Genomic DNA, 20,046 nt, shown 5'->3' with positions numbered 1-20,046 from the left:
GAGCAAGGGGTTACTGGCTCTGCTGTAGCCCCCCAGTCAAGGCATGTGTGAGAAGCAATCAATGAACAACCAAAGCGGTGGTTCTCAACCTTTCTAATGCCGGGACCCTGCAATACAGTTCCTCATGTTGCGGTGACCCCAAACCAAAAAATAATTTTGGTGGCTACTTCATAACTGTAATTTTGCTACTGTTATGATTCGAAATGTAAATATCTGATATGCATTATGTATTTTCCGATGGCTTTAGGCGACCCCGCTGGGGTCGCGACCCACAGGTTGAGAACCGCTGAACTAAAGTGAAGCAACTACGATCTCGCTCGCTCTCCCTCTTTCACTAAAATTAATAAAAAAGAAAATAGTACTATTTCAAACTGTGTCTATTCTCATTTTACATAAATTAATGAACTTTGATTGCATTTATTCCTATATCTCTATTTGCAAGGTACAATTTTTCTTTTTTTTTCTTCAGAGAGACACAGAGGAAGGGAGATATAGATCATGTCTGTGATCCCATGCTCAAGCCCGATGAGCCTGCGCTTCAAGCTGGCAACCTCAGGGTTTCAAATTGGGTTCTCAGCATCTCAGGCCAGTGTTCTATCTGCTCTGCCACCAGCTGGTCAGGCTATTAGGCACTTTTTAAAGCACTTTGTACATACTGAATTTTATTTTTTTAAGTTGGTTTTTTTTTTGCCCCCATTGATCAGTAAGAGAGGAAAGGAATGGTGGAGGAGTGGAGGGAAGAGAGAGAGAGAAAAGCATCAATTCGTGGTTCACTTGTCATTTAACTTAGTTGTGCTCTTATTGATTGCTTCTCCTATGGGTACCAGCCAGGGTGGAGCCCATGACCTCTGTGCTCTGGGTTGATAGTTTATCCAGTGAACCACCCGGCCAGTGCCCATACCAAATTTTTAAATTATGAATCAGAATGATGTAGCTACTGTTTCCTTTATTTTACAGATGTGAGAACTGAGAGGGTCTCTGGGGTTACGTAGCTCAACCAAGGACATATAACTAGAAAGAGGTAGAAGTGGGATATAGTTTACTTAACTCCTAACCTAAGCTAGTAACATTAGGCCACAAGTCTTCATGGCAGTGATGATCTCCAGCTCAACCATAGCTGCCTTCTGTAGAAGGAGCATGATACTCCATTTTACCTCACTACGGCCCTGGTTTAGAGGGCCCACTGTGTGTGTGGGTTGAGGGCAGGGGCAGGGGCTGTGGCGAGGACATGATGCACCTCACTCATACATTGATAGGAAGATAATTTGATTTATTCCTTTGCCAAAGGGTTAGGGCCCTTTATTTAATTTGTACTTGTGTTCCTTCTCAGTGATGGCAGTGTTCACTTACTCCGTTTTCTCTATCCCAGACACTGTATTAAATGTTTCACATATATTTCCATGTAATATTTAATTCAGTGTCACATACAAGGACTCCATAAATATATATTAAGATTATCAGGTGGTTTTGGGGGATAAATGCAGTACCCTGTATTAAGTTAATATGTAGTTTTACAACTATGTAGGTCTGCCTAAATTACTGTGGTCTTTATAGGAAACACCTGCGTCCCTTAGGAAATAGTTTTCAAAACATATGTAAATGTAGTATTTGTAAAGATTAAAGGTAGAATAAAAGTTGCATCAATAAAGTACTGTGGTGTTAGTATTCAGTAAACCGTGGAATCTTGCTGAATGTATTTTTTTGGGTAATTTGCATGTACACATCCATTTGTAATTTGCATGCTTAATACGTTTCTCACAATAGACAGATTTTATTCAAGTCATTTTATGGAAAGTAAATGCTTGAAAGTACTTTTTATACCAGTCAGTATTGTTGGGAGATGATGATTACCTGTGTTACTGTATTTTCATTTTCTCTTCTAGGTACTTGATGAAGAAGCAGAAGTTTTTATTGTCAAAATGTGGAGATTATTGATATATGAAACAGAAGCCAAGAAAATTGGTCTTGTAAAGTAAAACTCTTTACATTTAGAGTTCCATTTCAGATATCTTCTTTCCCATCCTTCAACGGACTTTGAATTTTTTTTTTGTCTTCAAAGACATTTGTGAGATCTGTAATTTTTTTTTTTTAATGTAGAAAATGTGAATTTTTTTTTTTTTTGTCCTCCAATTTGTTGATGCCCCGTGTACTTCCTTGGTTGTAAAGACATCTGAATCCTACCTTGGTTCTCTTTATACTCACCAGGTACAGATTACTGGTATGTTTTATAAGCCGCATCTACTGTACACAGACTATCTTATATAATCTTGTTCTGCTGATTTGTTCCTTGTAAATATTAAAATGACTCCCCAATTCTTTTGCAGAATTGCACTTAATATTGAATTGTACTGTATAGGAACCAACATGAACAATTTTAATTGAAAGAATACCAGTCAAACCTATTACCTTTCTCCCCCTTGATCAGAATTGGCAAGCTTTCAGGAAGGCATGAAATTTAAAATAAGTGTGTGAAGATTAGCAGACCATCCATTCTTACTGTATCTTTGTATGAATGTGTTTGTGTGAATGTACATATAAAAGTCCCTAATTTGCTTTGGAGGGCTTCCTTAAACATTTTCTAGTTGAAAAACATAATTGTAAAAGAAATATGGTATTGTGCCAATCCAAATGTCTGGGATAATTAGGTTAATAGTCTCCCAGAGCATGGTATTCTCTTATGACAAGCAACAGTCTGTTGAATGGAATTGGGTTTTCCTGTTGATAGCTGGCTGCGTCAGCTTCCCTTTTTTTTAAAGGAGTGTGAATCAGTGGTCCTTCCCTTTTGCACCCCAATTTCATTGTTCAGAAATGAGGCAGATACTTAGATTTTGGAAAGCTTTATTTAATGCATTTTTTGCACTGATTGGTCCTTAGTTTAATTTTGATGTACCCATGTTTAAAATATTTTTTCAAAGCACATCAATGGAAAATAAACTATGAAAACGAGATAAAATTAGGCAATTTTACAGACTAGGAAAGTTTGATAAAATGCAGTAAGATTTCAGCATGGCATTTTATAAAAGTTCACATCTTATTTCTAAGGATAAAGTAAATCATTTAAGGCAGTTACTGTTATTTTGTTTTGTAAAGGGTTTATAGCTTGTGTGCATATGCAAGCACATACTTTATCTCTAGTCATGAAAGTTTAAAAATGCATTGATGGTGTTAGAGACATACAAGGGGCTTTATTGTAGATCAGAACCTTACCAGGGAGCAAATTACCTGAAAATGTAACAGGTTTTAAACAGTTCTTAACACAAAGTAGGTGCAGTTATTCTCATGTCTGAATATTTATTTAAAAGAAAGAAAAGAGATTGGGAATAGATAAAGCGTAACTGAGCTTGAGTGAGTTACTAGATTTTTTTTTACATCTTGAGGACATTTGAAAACACTGTTCTTGACATTGGACCATGACATGGTTCCATTATGTAAATATTTCAAATATTAAAAATGTATATATTTGATCTCGAGGACTCATTCTTTCAGAGTCATATTAAATAATTGGCATGTTGTAATTATATGGTGCATACTAGAAACTTGAAAATACGGGCTGAACTGATTCTCTGAGTATTAGTAACTAAAGGTCAAAGAGGCCATTTATGTTATTTTGGGTTAATTTATATGTCTATGGAGATATCCCCTTTTAGTGTTACATTATTTTAAATTCTGGTTTTTCAAGGGAAATTTCAGAAACATGCTTCTTGCCATTTACAAGTCATTTAATTAGCCTTTGCTCAGATTGACCCTCAGCCCAACAACCTGTTCAAGCTTTATTATGCCTATCTTCTCTTACCATATTATTCTAAAACATCATATTAGTCGTTTTTATATAGTCAACATTGACATGAAGGTTTATTTCAGGCAGATTAATTTTGCTTATTTCTGATCTTTCACTCTTTAATATTTTAAAGAGCCAGTATCTGAAACCCTTTGGGACATATACCATGTACTGCATAACACTTCCACAGAGATTACAGAATCCAAGTTCATACATTAACATTTCTTCAGCAGAGCAGGAATGATCACAGCCACTGAGTTAAAAACCATTACATTAATAGCTTAATGTCACTTCAAGCCAGGTTTTGCCACCAAGCTTAAACTTGGATATGTATAAACGGGGGTATTCTACATAAGCATTCTATTAATTTTTCTTGAGTTTTTCTGGGTTGTCTTTACTATTTGCCCATAGTTTAATTTCAGTTTAGAAACTTTGGTTAATCCATATTGCCCATTCAGTTTGCTTTTTCCTCATTTGACCCTATAAACAAAATAATTTAAAATTCATGTATCAGTTTACACGAGGAAAGATAAGTGATTTGAAGTTTTTTTGGTCCAATTTGAATGTGCCCCTGAATTACCTGGAGGAATCTTGTCAAAATGCAGACTCTGCTTTAGTAGGGCTAGGTTGGGGTCTGAGGTGGATGATGGTGCCAATGCTAACTGCTCCAAGGACTACTATGATTAGTAGTTTAAGGTATCTACGGAGTACTAGTATTTTATGCTGTCACTATATAAATGCAGCTTAATTTTCTTTTTAAAGTAGATTTTAAAGAGAAAAACATTTTTTGAGGCAAATAAACAGATACAATTCTATATCTTCATGAATATTAAGTAATCTCTTCCAAAAATAGACCTGAAAACTATAGGGGTTCCTAGTCTGTCGCATGGGCTAGGTTCCAGATCCCCCCCTCAGGATAGGTGAAAATCCACAAAATAGTGACCTTAATTTATTTGATTATTTATGTATCTTTTAAGGCTTTATAAACCCTCCTCACACTCTTATAAACATTTCCCACACTGGCCTGACCAGGCGGTGGCGCAGTGGATAGAGCGTCGGACTGGGATGCGGAAGACCCAGGTTCGAGACTCATAGGTTGCCAGCTTGAACTCTGGCTCATCTGGTTTGAGTAAAAAGCTCACTGGCTTGAGCCCAAGGTCGCTGGCTCAGTAAGGGGTTACTCGGTCTGCTGAAGGCCTGCGGTCAAGGCATATATGAGAAAGCAATCAATGAACATCTAAGGTGTTGCAACGCTCAACAAAAAAAACTAATGATTGAATCTTCTCATCTCTCTGTTCCTGTCTGTCTGTCCCTGTCTATCCCTCTCTCTGACTCTCTCTGTCTCTGTAAAAAAAAAAAAAAAAAACAAACAAACATTTCCCACACTGTTATGAACCTTTCCCACACTTACTTTGCTTATTTTACTACAAAAATAATTGAAATAATAAATACATAAAAATACCTATATACCACAAAATCCCGCGATACAAAATTAGATATATACAATTTAAAAATCCACAGTACAGTGAGACTGTGAAAAGTCAACCTGTGATATGGCGAGGGATGACTTGTATTCTTAATATTATAGGCTTTATTCTTAGCGAGTCCCAGAACATTTCCCCCTTAGAGAACTTTGTGTTGTTACTCTGGATCTTGTGATAGTGCTTTCTGATAAACTATGTAATGGTAAAGGCTAACAATGCCTTTGTGGGGAGTGTTGTTTCAGGTATTCTTCACAAATACTGGATGTTGTGTACTAAGTAAGAAAACTGAGCTTGAGAGTCAATTGGACTGTATTTTGTTCTCCTTTTGTAAGGAGTAAAAAAAATTTTTTTAATGCAAGTAAATGTAAGCAGGTATACTAATGTGTATATTAGGCTTATTTACCCAACTCTTTATAATGAGTTCTATAAATGTTTCCACTTCTATCCGAAAAACTGCTGAAAGGTCTTATGTCAAAATGGTTACTAATTTTCCCAGGTGATATTTTAGCCTTCTATTAACATTATGAAATTGATAAATAGTTTTTGTCAGCAAAAGATGGTGACATTGATTTGTGAATGCTACTGGATATAAAGGTTATGAGAAGAAATCCCAAATAGGCAAAGAAACAGTCTAGGTGTTAAGAATAATACTGGGAAATTCAAACCCCAGAAACTGTTATTGTTGCATTCATACTGTAGACCAAAGTGAGCTTATAGTTTTTGATTAACTGGTAGGTTTTTTAAAAACGTTGTTAAATTATTAAAATATTTATTTGCATTTGAATGCTTACATTTTTCATCTTTGACAGATTTTTACCTTTCATTTTATTACTTGACTCATATGAAGGCCAAATTAGGAATTGCAATCTAACATGCCCAGGAAAAAAAATAATTTCTCTAAACAAAAATGAATAAAAATTCTTCTCAAGCCATGTTGTTTGAATTAAATGACACTCGAGTTTGCCACTTCACATATTAGTTGGGTCCATGACTCTTAGATTGTCGTGCACAGAGTGGTGGTAGCTGACTTCATTGTGTGTCAGGTACTTTTAGGTTTCAGGATTACAAAAATTCTTAAATTTGCAGCCCACGAATCCCAGACGATGTTTAAAACGCAGCTTCTCAGGTTCTTTCCACCTACCAGAAGTTTTGATTCAGTAAGGAAGAGGGTGGAAAGCACAGGTATTTACAATTTTAATTACATCGCCTGTGGTGCGGCTGATTAAGTTTGGGAAATGAAATAATACTGTGACAGAGTAGTTCAGCTGGGTACTGCATCGTCCGGAAGCACAGATGTTGCCGGTTCCAAGCCTGGTTGAGGGCACATACAGGAACGAATTGATGTTCCTGTCTCTCCCTTCTCTCTAAAATCAAAATAAACGTTAAAAAAAAAAATGAAACGTTAGATTCAAGGTGCTGTAACTTGTAGGCCGGGAGAAGCACACGATGGGCCCGGCTTATGGAGAAACTGGTCCAGCTCAAGCTGTTTCGCGTCCCTTTAAAACTCATGCGAGTACTCTAGGCGGGTTTGTAGAGGCTGGCTGCAGCGCAGGTTTCTCCCCCGCAATCCGCGCACCGTCAGAAGTTCCATCCCATTTCTTGAGCCTCTCCCCTTTGCTTATGGGCTCCGCCGCTCTAGGTCCCACCCCTTTGCCTGCCGGCTGGTCTTCAACGACGCCAGAGCCGGAAATGACGAAATCGACGGAGCCTTTTGGGCGGGGCCTGGGCCGGTCAGCTCTGGAGGCCGCGGTTTCACATCGGAAACAAAACAGCCGCTGCTTGCTAGGAAACCGGCTGCGAGCGGACTGCGGCGGCGGCGAGGAAGGAGTAGGTGCGTGATGGGAAGTCCGGGGAGAGAGGAAAGCGCCCCTCATCCAGTGTCGGTACTGGCGGCCGTGGGCCCGGTCCGGTTCTTTGTCACCGTCCGGGCCGCAGAGGCGATGTCCTCGAGGATGAGGAGCTGGGCGCGGCCGGGCCGGGACAGAGGAACCCTGTGTGGGGTGTAAGCAGGGGTTGCCCGTTTCTCGGGTTCCGGGCATGGCGAGTGCTCAAGTTGAAGCGAGAGTACCGGTCGGAGCCTCGGTCCGGAAGTGTTGGCTTCCCTAAGATACCTCGGGGCGCAGGTGCCTCGGGCTGAGATTGACCGTCTCGACGAGTGGAGCAGAGAAAGAGGAAGCTCGTTGAGTGGAGCCTAGTTGAGCAACTGCTAAAACCTCGCGCCTCTTGCAGAGTGTGTCCTTGTCCACGGGGAGCGATTGGCACTTAGGGCTAAGTTCCTTCTGTCTCAGAATCGAGGCGGAAGACAGGATCTGATGCTTTTACCTTGATCGGACCTGTCACAAGGCATGTATATACGGTGCTTTGCCTGTGCCTTAGATATTTACGTTTTCTTCCCGCTTGTATTGTTTTCTTCTTGTAGGAAAGTAATTTAATAATAAATTTTAAAGCATTGCTTGCCTGCTTTGATCATGATTAGTATTCAAGGCTTACTATGGGAAGTGAGAGTATTGTGCAAGTAACTATTTGGCAGAGCACACTGTGAAGGTCACAGCGTTTGTTGAAGTTTAAGGCAGGTAGAGATCACATCTGGTTAAAGGAATCTTGTTATTTGAATTACCATTTGCAATGGAAAAGTGTTCACCTGTGGAGTTGAAGCGGGGAGGACATAATAATCATAAGGTGTACTACAAACAGGAGCCCTCTGGATCCTATGTGTCCAGTGATTCAGTTTGAACATTAAGTGACTGTTACGAAGTAAAGAAAAACAGGAAAGTAACTTGGAGCCTGTTGCATTTGGCTAATTTCAGGGCACATTTCAGTTCTTAACTGTTTTTGCAGAGTTCAGCTAACTTAAGCACTCCTCCCCCCCAGTTTATTAATAAGCTGTTAATGAAAAAAGAAACCAATTTATCAGAGTGCATGGATTCTTCCCCAACCCCCAAAATAAGTGATAGAAATAGCATCTATCATCTGGTTTTCCATTCTTTACTGGTTCTTGGGTAGACAGTTCCCACAGTTTGGGTATACTCTCCTCTCAGTGGACACCATTTATTGCTGGATTTTAAGTTAATGGCTGCTACTAGTCCTAGACTGCTGCATGAGTTTCCATTTATGGAGAACCTGAGGATTGGAGTTGGTTTCTGAGAATCATCCTAGCAGGAAAGATACATTTGTCTGTCACCAAAGCTATGTACTTCTCTTCCTCTCTCTCAAATCCAGGTTCCCTTTGCTCATGCTTTGCCACTACTGTATCATATTGTAGGGAGAGAGTTCTTTGGATACACTCTGACTCCTCATACTGCTCCTTCAAGATGTGGTAGATGCCAGGCAGATTTGAAAGGTGATTTGAAAGTGTGGCACTGTTGTGGTCAGAGCTTTGCTTTAGGCACATTAATTTGGTAGTTGGGGCTAGAACGGATGAGAGAATTGAGGTGACTTTGCATAATCAAATGAGATATAATAATGAGAGTTTGATCTTCAGTGGTGGTGACAGCATAGGCTTAAAAAGGAGGAAAATCATGAACAGAATATATGACAGCCAGTTGAACAAGGAATGAAGTGTAAAGTTGACTAGGAGACTTTAAGTCTGGAGAATGGGGGTGGGGGATGATTACAAAAATAAGGAAGTTAGGAGCAAAGAGCTATTCTAGAGAGGATGATGAGGAAGTGGTTTGGAAGAATCACTTTGAAGTGCCAACAGGTAAGAATGTCCTGTGGATAGTCCTGGAGCTGTGAACATGAGATCCACTTAAATAGACGTGTCAGTTGATGTTGGAGCAGTAGAGGGATCACCTAAGAAAGGAAAGGAACAGGAGACCTCAGGAACACATATACTGAGGGGGTGGCAGAAGGAGCAGCCAGCCATCTGAGGAGAAGGAGTGGTGGGAAGAGCACCTCTGTAGTGCAGAGTCGCAGAAGCTGAGGAAGGTAGGGAAGCTCCAGGAAGGAGAAGGGTTGTCAGGGATTTTCTATATTAGGCTTCTTGTAGCAGAAGAAACTGACGATTTAGGGCACCACTGCCCAATCAAAACACAATGTGAGCTACAAATGTTAATTTTTAATTTTCTAAAGGTAAAACGAACTAGGTAAAATTAATTTGAATAATGTATTTTATGTAATTTTGTACATCTAAAATATTTTTATTTCAGCATGCAATTAACATAGAAAGGTACTTGTCTGTCTTCCCCTCCAGATAGTAAGCTCCTGAGTAAACAAAAGCATTATCTGAAACTGTAGCATCTTCAGCACTTATCACAGTGTCTGGGTACGGAGACGAAACCCAGTAAGTGTTGGTTAAAGGGTATAATGTTCGGTTTTCACAATACCTACAATAGTTTCTTAAGTTAATCTACAGCACAGCAAAAGAGAGACTGCAAGCATTGCTGAATGTGTAGCCAATGATTTACAAATTAATTAGATGTTAGTATCATTTTTTCATTAACAGTTATATTCTCCCCATTTCCACAGTGAACTTGAGACAGTGACTCAGGGTAATCATTTTTTTCTGGGGAGGGGATTTCTTATTATTATACATATAGTTCCATATGTACAATTCTGAAGTCAAAAAGTCCCTGAAAAAACTGAAAAGCTTTTCATAATTCCTTCTTTTTTTTTTTTTTTTTAAAGCATGAGAGAGAGACAGAGACACAGTGAGAGACAGGCAGGAAGGGAGAGAGATGAGAAGCAACAACTCATATTTGGGGCACTTTAGTTGTTCATTGATTGCTTCTCATATGTGCCTTTATGAGGGAGAGGGGTCATGTCTATGATCCCATGCTCAATCTGGTGAATGTGGGGCCAGTAGCCACAGCCACCATCATAGCCGCCTGGCCCATGCGAGTTCGCATTTGATTCGAACAGACGGTAAAGAAACAACAGAGGCAAGAACTGGTGGGCCATTAGCTTTAATTCTAGCTCGCACTTGGCAGGCGAGAAATACACACAGTGGGAAAACACTTCCCTTTCCATTCAGGGCTCCCAAAGCCACTGACTCATCTGAGTACTCCTAGAATCAAAGATTTCTACCTCACTAGCCTTACTCACCTCTGTTCCCCATCTCTTCTCTGCACAAACTGGATTCTCCTTCAGCACTCCGCCATCTTGGCTGCCTCTCTCCTCTAATGCTAGTTTAAGGAACTGAGAGAGATTAAGCCCCCGGTGTGCCCCCATTTCATAGTGTAGAAATCAAAACCTTTAGGCCAGTGTACAAATAAGGAAGTCTCTGATATAAAGCCACTTATCTGAGGCATAAATGGGATTCCTCATAAGCGTGCACCACCCCACATCATGCAATAGTCAAGGATGTGGGGAAAAGCTTAGTGTTGAGAAGAGTTTAGGATTAAAAGGGTGGAAAAGGCTTAGTCTTAAAACTAAGTCTTAGGCTATAAGGATCCTACCTGCTTACAGCCTGTCCCCCACACCCAGTGCAAACTGTAAGCGAGCAAACATATACAGTATATCATATTTGCAAACTTACTTGACCCACAGTGAGCTTCCATTCAAGCTGAATGAGACCATGCTCAAGCCAGCAACTTAGGTATTCAAACCTGGATCCTTAGCATCCCAGGTCAACACTCTATCCACTGTACCACCACCAGTCAGGCTCATAATGCATTTGACAGCAAAAATCTAACCTGAATCTACGTAATTTAAGACTACTTATATATTTCACTACATTTTTTTTTTTTTTGTATTTTTCTGAAGCTGGAAATGGGGAGGCAGTCAGACAGACTCCTGCATGCACCCGACCAGGATCCACCCGGCACGCCCACCAGGGGGCGTCGCTCTGTTGCGACCAGAGCCAGTCTAGCGCCTGAGGCCATCTTTGCTCCAGTGGAGCCTTGGCTACGGGAGGGGATGAGAGAGACAGAGAGGAAGGAGAGGGAGAGGAGTGGAAAAGCAGATGGGTGCTTCTCCTGTGTGCCCTGGCCGGGAATCGAACCCGGGACTCCTGCACGCCAGGCTGACGCTCTACCACTGAGCCAACCGGCCAGGGCCTAACTACATTTTTTAAAAATATTTTTCTGAAGTGAGAAGCCGGGGGTGGGGGGAGCTGACCAGGACTCACCTGGCATGCCCACCAGGGGATGCTGCTGCTTGGCAATGTGGGGCATTGCTCTGCTGCAACTGGAGCCATTCTAGCTCCTAAGGCAGAGGCCATGGAGCCATCTTCAGTGCTTGGGCCAACTTTGCTCCCATGGAGCCTGGCTGCCAGAGGGCAAGAGAGAGACAGAGAGAAAGAAGTGGGAAGGGTGGAGAAGCAGATGGGCGCTTCTCCTGTGTGCCCTGGCCGAGAATCAAACCAGGTACTTCCACACATCGGGTTGACACTCTGCCGCTGAGCCAACGGTGCCAGGACCACTAAGTATTTATTAATGTGTTTGATTTTGTGGTTCTAAGACCCCAAGGAGGCATACTAAAGTTTGGTATTTGCATCATATTACCTTTATAAAATCCAAAAATATAAGGAATTCTAAACGCATTTAGTCATAAGAGTTTTAGATGAAAGATTCTGGATTTGTTAATTTTCATTTCCCCATAACCAGTATTTTTTAAAACAACCATGAAAACTCTCATAACAGACTTCCCCAAAACTGAGTGTCTTGTGGAACTCAAATCTCTGCTTCTGGATGTATGTCTATGAATCAGCTAGGGCTGGTTTGCTGTGCATGGCTTATCCTGGGGCTGAAGGGCACGGAGGCTACCCACAGTAAGCTCTTCACACGGCCACAGCAGAAGTGCAAGAAGGAAAGGCCTACCTACTGCACACGCATAGTTCAGGCATCTTTGTTTTTGCCACATATGCTAAGATCCTATTGAGCAAAGGAGGTCACATAACTGTGGCCAAAGGCAGGGGTGAGTCGTATACTACACCCACCTTAAGGCCAAACTTAAGTCATAGAGCCAAGCCCAGCAGCGCTGGAGAGAGGAAGTATATTTCTCTTGGGGATGTTGGGGGAGGGAGTGAATATTTGCTGAAGGATAATCTAATCTACCACAGATGGTTCACAGAAGTGGAATGGGATGGAAGGAGGGAAAAAAAATCACCAAATAGACTCTATCACTATCCTTGCTCTTTTTAGAGTCTACCACTTTCACAAAGCCTCTTGTAGGGCTGGGGAAATTATTAGCTCCTAATCTTTTAAAAATTCGGAAGAGTCTTTTCAGGATGTTTTCCTGAAATTTTAAATTAATTTCAAATTATTTTTGTAAATTTTGGAGACTGGTTACTTTTATCGTTGAATGTGAACTTTTAAAAACAAATAGAGGCTTTCCCAGCCTATCCATATAATCAGAACTTGGGCTGCCTGTCCAGGAAGAAACTAACAAAGCAGATTAAATACTTTTGTGGAGAAAGTATAAATCATAAACTCATTTGACCCTTAAAAACTTAGCAGTAAAATACAACAATACTTAAAAAAAATTTTTTTTCTTTTTAAGTGCTCCCAGACCAGGATCTACCTGGCAACTCCTGACTGGGGCTGATGCTCAAATCAACTGAGCTATTTTTAGCACCTGAGGCTGGCACCCTGGACCAACCCAGCTATCCTCAGCTCCCAGGGACATGCTCAAACCAGTTGAGCCACTGGCTATGGGAGGGAAAGAGGAAGAGAAGGGAGAGCTAGAGGGGGAGACAAACAGATGGTCACTTCTCTTGTGTGCCCTGACCGGGAATTGAAACCTGAACGTTCATACTCTGAGCCGACACTCTATCCACTGAGCAAACCAGCCAGGGCCCAAAGATGCTTTTTAATAAATACTTTTGGTAGTTTTGTAAATGAAGGAGAAGCTAATCAAGTGATAAAGTCATTAAAACCCTTTGACTTGAGGAAGATCATGATAAAACGTCTCCATGAAGGTATTTGTTTCTGTGAAGTACAAATTTTGTATACATTTATCTCTGAGAATGAAGAAAGAAAATGATATCAATAATTAAGTAAATATGCTATATAAGAGTTTGGGGTTTGGTTGTTACCTTCGGATAAAGTGAAACGCAGAGATGTACTTTTCTGTTGCTGCTTCCTTAAGTGGGAGTTTTAATACATTGCTCCTGTGATACTTTTTTAAAGATTTTTTTATTTATTGATTTTTAGAGAGAGGAGAGGACAGAGAAAGAGAGGGGAGGAGCAGGGAGCATCAACTAGTAGTAGTTGCTTCCTGTATGTGCCTTGCCAGGCAAACCTAGAGGTTTCCAACCGGCGACCTCAGCGTTCCAGGTCAATAGTTTTTCAAGTGCTGATAGAAGGTTTTCTGGTTAGATGTTTCTGTTTAGCAAGCACATCTAAGTTTCAAGATTATTTGTATTCTCTCTTCTTTAGTCTCTTTGTATTTAATAGAAATTATAGTTGCCCATCAGAAAAGAATTTCTTTTTTTTTTGTTGGATTGAGCAAGTGTCTTGAAGAAAAGGAAATGGATGGCAGTAAATTCAGATATGTTCTGTCAGTCTCAGAAAGTCTTTAGCAAGCGGCCAGGGAGAGAAAATAGCAAGATCTACTTTTGTCCCTATCCCCACTCTCTCTATCCTAGTCCCACGTGAGTGGGATCCTCAGTACCCAACAACTGTGTTTTCTTGTTCTCAGGGTACTGCTAAGAATGTTATAAAGTCCACTAGAGTCTTTTGCCATGCTGCCTGAACAGTGAAGTCATTGGCTTTCTCCATGGAGTCATCAATTGTTTTCAGCTGTTACTGGACCAGAATCAAATCTGACTGCCTGCTCCTTTCTTTGTACCAACAATGTTTGTTTGTTCACCAGGCCTGACTGAAGACCTAGCTTAACCCGTTGCCTGCCTCTTCTTCCTACTGAGCTCCATGTAAAAAGCATCTCTTTCAGGGAGGGTTGCTCTGTAGCATTTTGATCTTCAGAGCCTCAGTGGAAGCCTGAGCTTTCTGGGTGAACTGGAAAAGACCTGGCCTAGGCATCAGAAAACCTGGGTTCTGGAACTGGTGTTAGTGGCTCCATAATCATGCCCTGGCAAATTCTTTTACTGTTTTTGAGCCTTAATTTCTCACATGTAAATGCACTGTGTGTGCTTTTGAAAATATTATTGGGATATGCTAAAGTGACTACTATATTGTTGATTCTTGCAAGATTTGTGTGAGAAAACTCCAGTATAATAATAATCAGTTTTTATGGTTTCTCCTAATAGCTGAACAGATACTGTAAGTGGAAGGCTAATAATGGAAACTACTTAAAATGGCCATATTCTTATTATAGTTTACCTTTAAAAAAATATATATATATATATGCTTTATTAAATATTTAAATAAATATTGCTTTCTCATATGTGCTTTGGGGGGTTCCAGCCGAGCCAGTGACCCCTTGCTCAAGCCAGCAACCTTGGGCTCAAGCCAGTGGCTGTGGGCTTCAAGCCAGCGATCTTTAGGCTCAAGCCAGCGACCATGAGGTCATATCAATGATCCCACACTCAAGCCAGCAACCCTGTGCAGAAACAGGTGAGCCCGCGCTCAAGCCGGTGACTTTGAGATTTCGATTCTGGGAGCTCTGTGTCCCAGGCCTGTGCTCTATCTGCTGCATCACAGCCTGGTCAGGCCCAATTACTGAACTTGGGTTCCTTTTTGCTCTTTTTTGTTCCTTCTACTTTTAAAAAATATTTATGTTACCTGTTTACCCTGCCTTTGGGCATTGTGGTAAGGATGGAATAAGATGATAGAATTTTCCAAAATTAAAAGCACTAAACAAATAGGACAATGGAGTTATAAAAATTAGGTTGAATGATCAGCATAGAAAAAGAAATGTTGATAAGAACATTCTTTAAGATTACAGGGGGTCCTCGGGTTACGACAGTCTCGACATATGTCATTTCGAGTTTATGACACTCCCATAAAAACTTTAAAAAATTGAGACGTGAGTTAGCGTCGAATTTACAGATTACATGGGCGAACTAGTTTGGTTGTATGTGGTGGAAGAATACACAGTAATGCAGATATAAGTGAAAGAGTTGGCGTCCCCCAGTACGCTTACCTACGCCATTTTGGACTGTTAAAAGCCCAAGTCTTCCATTTGTGTTAGCAGGGTGTGTTTTGACTTACATCAAAATATGAGTTACATTACTGTCATAGGAACGGTACTGTTTCATAATCTGAGGACCCCTGTATTCAGCTTCTTTTGCTCTAAATCTGAGATCATTGAGTATCTTTGTGACTGGAATTATTTGGTTTCTCAAATAGCTCTCATTACCAAAGAAGTATCTTGAGCTGAAAAAAGTTTGTTGGCTGGAGGTCATGGCAAATTAATAAGTTTGTGGTTTACAGATTGGTGTGAGTAGAGTTACTAGGATTTAACCAATTCTGGGTAACCTGATAAAATCCTATTTCAGACTTAATCCTGGAGTCTACAAGTGACGGCAGCCTGTGAAGTCCTTAGAAGGCTTGGCCTGGAGAACACATGAAAGAAAGGTTTGTATTTGCTGAATGTAACTTATGAAGTATTTAAAAATGAAAGTAATTGTAAGGTACAAAGGATTGTTTTTTCCCTTTTTTCAGAAACCCAGGAAGCATTGTTTTCTGTGAAAAGCTATTTCTGTACAGTTGCTCCAATGACAGAGTTACCTGCACCCCTGTCCTACTTCCAGAATGCACAGATGTCTGAGGACAACCACCTGAGCAATACTATACGCACCCAGGTACAGTGTCAGCCTCTGTAACTGCCTTTGCCAGACTGCGGATTCAGTGGTCACCCTCGCTCACCTCCAAAAGAGGCTGAGGAGACTGAGCGGGTTTCTCACCTTGATCAAATTCACATGTTTTCTGAGCTTCAACTGAGGGCAAAGCATTGTGCCATTTATGCTAGGGACACTGGCTATGTGAGACATGGGTGTTGTGCACTTCATTGCTGACTCATATATCACTGTTTCCATTGAAGCTTCTCCAACTTCCTCAGCTATTTATTACTTTACCTATCTTGCTCTTAAACCTTTGATAGGCTGAGTACATTTTTTTAATTATTGATTTTAATTTATTGTGTTTACATAGATTCTAATGTCGCCCCAAATGCATCCCCCCCTGTATTCCCCCTCAACATCTCTTCCCCCCCTTCCAATAGTGCCCTCCCCCCTTCCCTTCAGGTTTATCCCATCCTATCATCCACTTTCCCTCTGTCCTCTTTTCCTCTGGTCCCTTTAATCCCTCCTCTGTCTCAATCCCGTTCCTCAGTTCACATTGTTCATTGGATTCCTCAAATGAGTGAGGTCATATGATATTTTTCTTTCTCTGCCTGGCTTATTTCACTTAACATAATAGTTTCCAGATCCATCCATGTTGTTGCAAATGGTAAGATTTCCTTCTTTTTCATGGTCCCATAGTATGTTATTGTATATATGTACCACTGCTTTTTAATGCACTCGTCCACTGACGGGCCCTTGGGCTGTTTCCAGATCTTCGCTATTATGAACAAAGCTGCTATAAACATGGGGGTGCATTTCTCCTTTTGAATCAGTGATATGGTATTCTTGGGGTATATTCCTAAAAGTGGGATGGCTGGGTCAAAAGGCAGTTTGATTTTTAATTTCTTGAAGAATCTCCATACTGTTTTCCACAGTGGCTGCACCAGTCTGCATTCCCACCAGCAGTGCAGGAGGGTTCCCTTTTCTCCATATCCTCACCAGCACTTATGTGTTGGTTTGTTAATGAGCTCCATTCTGATTGGTGTGAGGTGATAATCTCATTGTGGTTTTAATTTGCATTTCTCTAATGATTAGTGATGTTGAACAATTTTTCATCTGTCTATTGGCCATCTGTATGCCCTGTTTGGAGAAGTGTCTGTTCATTTCTTTTGCCCATTTTTTGATTGGATTGTTTGTCTTCCTGGTGTTGAGTTTTACAAGTTTTTTATAAATTTTGGTTATTAACCCCTTATCAGACGTATTGTCGAATATGTACTCCCATTGTGTAGTTTGTCTTTTTATTCTGTTCATATTTTTAGCTGTGCAAAAGCTTTTTATTTTTGATATAGTCCCATTTGTATACCCTGTCTTTTATTTCACTTGCCCGTGGAGATAAATCAGCAAATATATTGCTGCAAGAGATGTCGAAGAGCTTACTGCCTATGTTTTCTTCTAAGATGCTTATGGTTTCATGACTTACATTTAAGTCTTTTATCCATTTTGAGTTTATTTTTGTGAATGGTGTAAGTTGGTGGTCTAGTTTTATTATTTTGCAGGTAGCTGTCCAATTTTCCCAACACCATTTGTTGAAGAGGCTGTCTTTACTCCATTGTATGCTCTTACTTCCTTCGTCAAATATCAGTTGTCCATAAAGTTGTGGATTTATTTCTGGGTTCTCTATTCTGTTCCATTGATCTATATGCCCGTTCTTATGCCAGTACCAAGCTGTTTTGAATATAAAGGCCTTGAAGTATAACTTGGTATCAGGAAATGTGATACCTCCCACTTTATTCTTCTTTTTCAAGATTGCTGAGGCTACTTGTGTTCTTTTTTGGTTCCATGTAAATTTTTGGAATATGTGTTCTTTATTTTTGAAGTGTGTCATTGGTATTTTAATTGGTATTGCATTGAATTTATCAATTGCTTCGGGAAATAGACATTTTAATGATGGGGCTGAGTACATTTTTATTTTTATTTATTTATTTTTTTTAAAATTTTTTTTGCATTTTTCTGAAGCTGGAAACGGAGAGACAGTCAGACAGACTCCCGCATGCGCCCGACCGGGATCCACCCGGCACGCCCACCAGGGGGCGATGCTCTGCCCATCCTGGGCGTCGCCATGTTGCGACCCTCCTGGGTGTCGCCATGTTGTGACCAGAGCCACTCTAGCGCCTGGGGCAGAGGCCACAGAGCCATCCCCAGCGCCCGGGCCATCTTTGCTCCAATGGAGCCTTGGCTGCGGGAGGGGAAGAGAGAGACAGAGAGGAAGGCGCGGCGGAGGGGTGGAGAAGCAAATGTGCGCTTCTCCTGTGTGCCCTGGCCGGGAATTGAACCCGGGTCCTCCTCACGCTAGGCCGACGCTCTACCGCTGAGCCAACCGGCCAGGGCATGAGTACATTTTTATATACTTTTATTTTTTCAGTACGGTGTGTAGTTCCTGACAGGGCTCCGTAAACATTCATTGACAGAATGCACAATGATGAATGCTAGGCGAAGTGTAGAAGTCCTAAGTGAGTTCAAGGAAGAGAATAGGAATGGGGTGGAATCCATGGCATGGGACACAGAGGCGTCAAATCTGCCCATGGCCGTTAGCTAATCATTGCAGATGGAACGTAGTTTCCACAGCCGGCCTGTGAGATGGTTGGGGGATTGAGGGGGGGGTGGTAGAATTTTTAGTAGAGCCAGAATGGAGGAAAACACAAGGCCACTGTAAGCTATGCAGGGTGCACGAGGGCAGGGGAATCAGGCTTTCCTTTGTTTCAACCAGAGGGCAGAACGGGTGGTGGAAGATACCAGGAAACGGGTTCCAGGTCAGTAAGAATTTTCTCACAGTTTCTCTGTGGACTGCCCTGTGGGCTAGTGTGTACTTGTCACTCAGAGCTGTCACAAAGGCTGGAAGACTACCAGCCAAATCTGCGAGGGTTAGTTAGTCCGTGGAACAAGCAGTGAACAGGAGCCCTGCATGGGCCAGCAGTTCCCTCACACTCTGAAGATTTAGAATTCCAATTAAAGGTCAAAATGTGGGAAATATGGCTTCACAAGTACACTTTGAAGGATACCTATGATTAGAATATAGCAAACTGGGAAGTCATTACTGGTAGATGAAGTAACACTAGTGGAGGAAGGATTTCCTAAAGTATAAATTGACCACATTCAGAGATATCGTCAACAGAGGCAGATCACACTGTATTGCTAGAATGTTTTTAATCAAGTGAAATTAAGTTAAAATAAATATCAAGAGAAGCCCTGAAAGGGAACCCAAGCTGTAAACATGTAGTGTGTAGCCTGAGGGCCGTGTGCCTGAAGGGAGAGGGGACTTTGTACCTTGTGCCTTAGTACTGGGCTGATAAAGGGGTGTCACAGAGACTGAATTTGCTCCTGTATTATTGTGTCAGCAGCTTGATTTGCTCTTTTTTTTTTTAATTTATTTCTTTTTTATAGAGATAGAGAGTGAGTCAGAGATAGGGATAGACAGGGACAGACAGACAGGAACGGAGAGAGATGAGAAGCATCAATCATTAGTTTTTTGTTTTTGTTTTTGTTTTTTTTTTCATTGCGCATTGCAACACCTTAGTTGTTCATTGATTGCTTTCTCATATGTGCCTTGACCACGGGCCTTCAGCAGACAGAGTAACTCCTTGCTGGAGCCAGAGACCTTGGGTTCAAGCTGGATGGCTTTCAAACCAGATGAGCCCGTGCTCAAGCTGGCGACCTCAGGGGTCTCGAACCTGGGTCCTCTGCATCCCAGTCTGATGCTCTATCTACTGCGCCACCGCCTGGTCAGGCGCTTTTGCTCTTTTTTTTTAGCTGTTCCCACAGAATAGCTTTTTGAAAAGTTAAAATGGGGTTGAATTATGAAGATGTGAATCTTTAGATGCTACGGACTGTACTCATTTGTAAATTTCAGAGGAGGGAGAGGGAATGTTTTTCTTAACCAGAGGCGCTTCTGTTTTATCTGTTGTTTTTGTTTGTTTGGTGACAGACAGAGAAAGGGACAGACAGACAGGAAGGGAAAGAGATGAGAAAGCATCAAGTCTTCGTTGTGGCACCTTAGTTGTTCATTGATTGCTTTCTCATATGTGCCTTGATTGGGGGGGGGGGGTTACAGCAGAGCTAGTGACCCCTTGCTCAAGCCAGAGACCTTGGGTCCAAGCCAGTGA

The 20,046-nt window shown here is 41.2% G+C and overlaps 2 protein-coding genes across 5 annotated transcripts in view; both read left to right on the top strand.

Moving 5' to 3' along the window:
• The window catches only part of RBM25 (RNA binding motif protein 25), a 53,671-nt gene extending 50,207 nt beyond the window's left edge, over positions 1-3,464 (top strand). For all 3 annotated transcript variants that reach the window (XM_066277058.1, XM_066277059.1, XM_066277056.1), the window contains one exon: positions 1,884-3,464. In XM_066277058.1, coding sequence (XP_066133155.1) covers positions 1,884-1,976 — 93 coding nt within the window. In that variant the 3' untranslated portion in view covers positions 1,977-3,464. The remainder of the gene's footprint in view (positions 1-1,883) is intronic.
• Positions 3,465-6,961: 3,497 nt separating this feature from the next.
• Positions 6,962-20,046, top strand: part of PSEN1 (presenilin 1) — a 68,379-nt gene continuing 55,294 nt past the window's right edge. Inside the window, exons 1-4 of one of the 2 annotated variants that reach the window (XM_066273713.1) lie at positions 6,966-7,093; positions 14,568-14,717; positions 15,602-15,680; positions 15,768-15,907. In XM_066273713.1, the coding sequence (XP_066129810.1) occupies positions 15,821-15,907 (87 nt within the window). In that variant the 5' untranslated portion in view covers positions 6,966-7,093; positions 14,568-14,717; positions 15,602-15,680; positions 15,768-15,820. Of the gene's footprint in view, positions 7,094-14,567; positions 14,718-15,601; positions 15,681-15,767; positions 15,908-20,046 lie in introns of both variants that reach the window. The other variant, XM_066273712.1, reaches the window with a different exon arrangement.

Source organism: Saccopteryx bilineata, chromosome 4 (genome assembly GCF_036850765.1).
Source record: "Saccopteryx bilineata isolate mSacBil1 chromosome 4, mSacBil1_pri_phased_curated, whole genome shotgun sequence".
NCBI classification, from domain to species: Eukaryota; Metazoa; Chordata; class Mammalia; order Chiroptera; family Emballonuridae; genus Saccopteryx; species Saccopteryx bilineata.
This window is presented reverse-complemented; position numbering and strand designations above follow the sequence as displayed.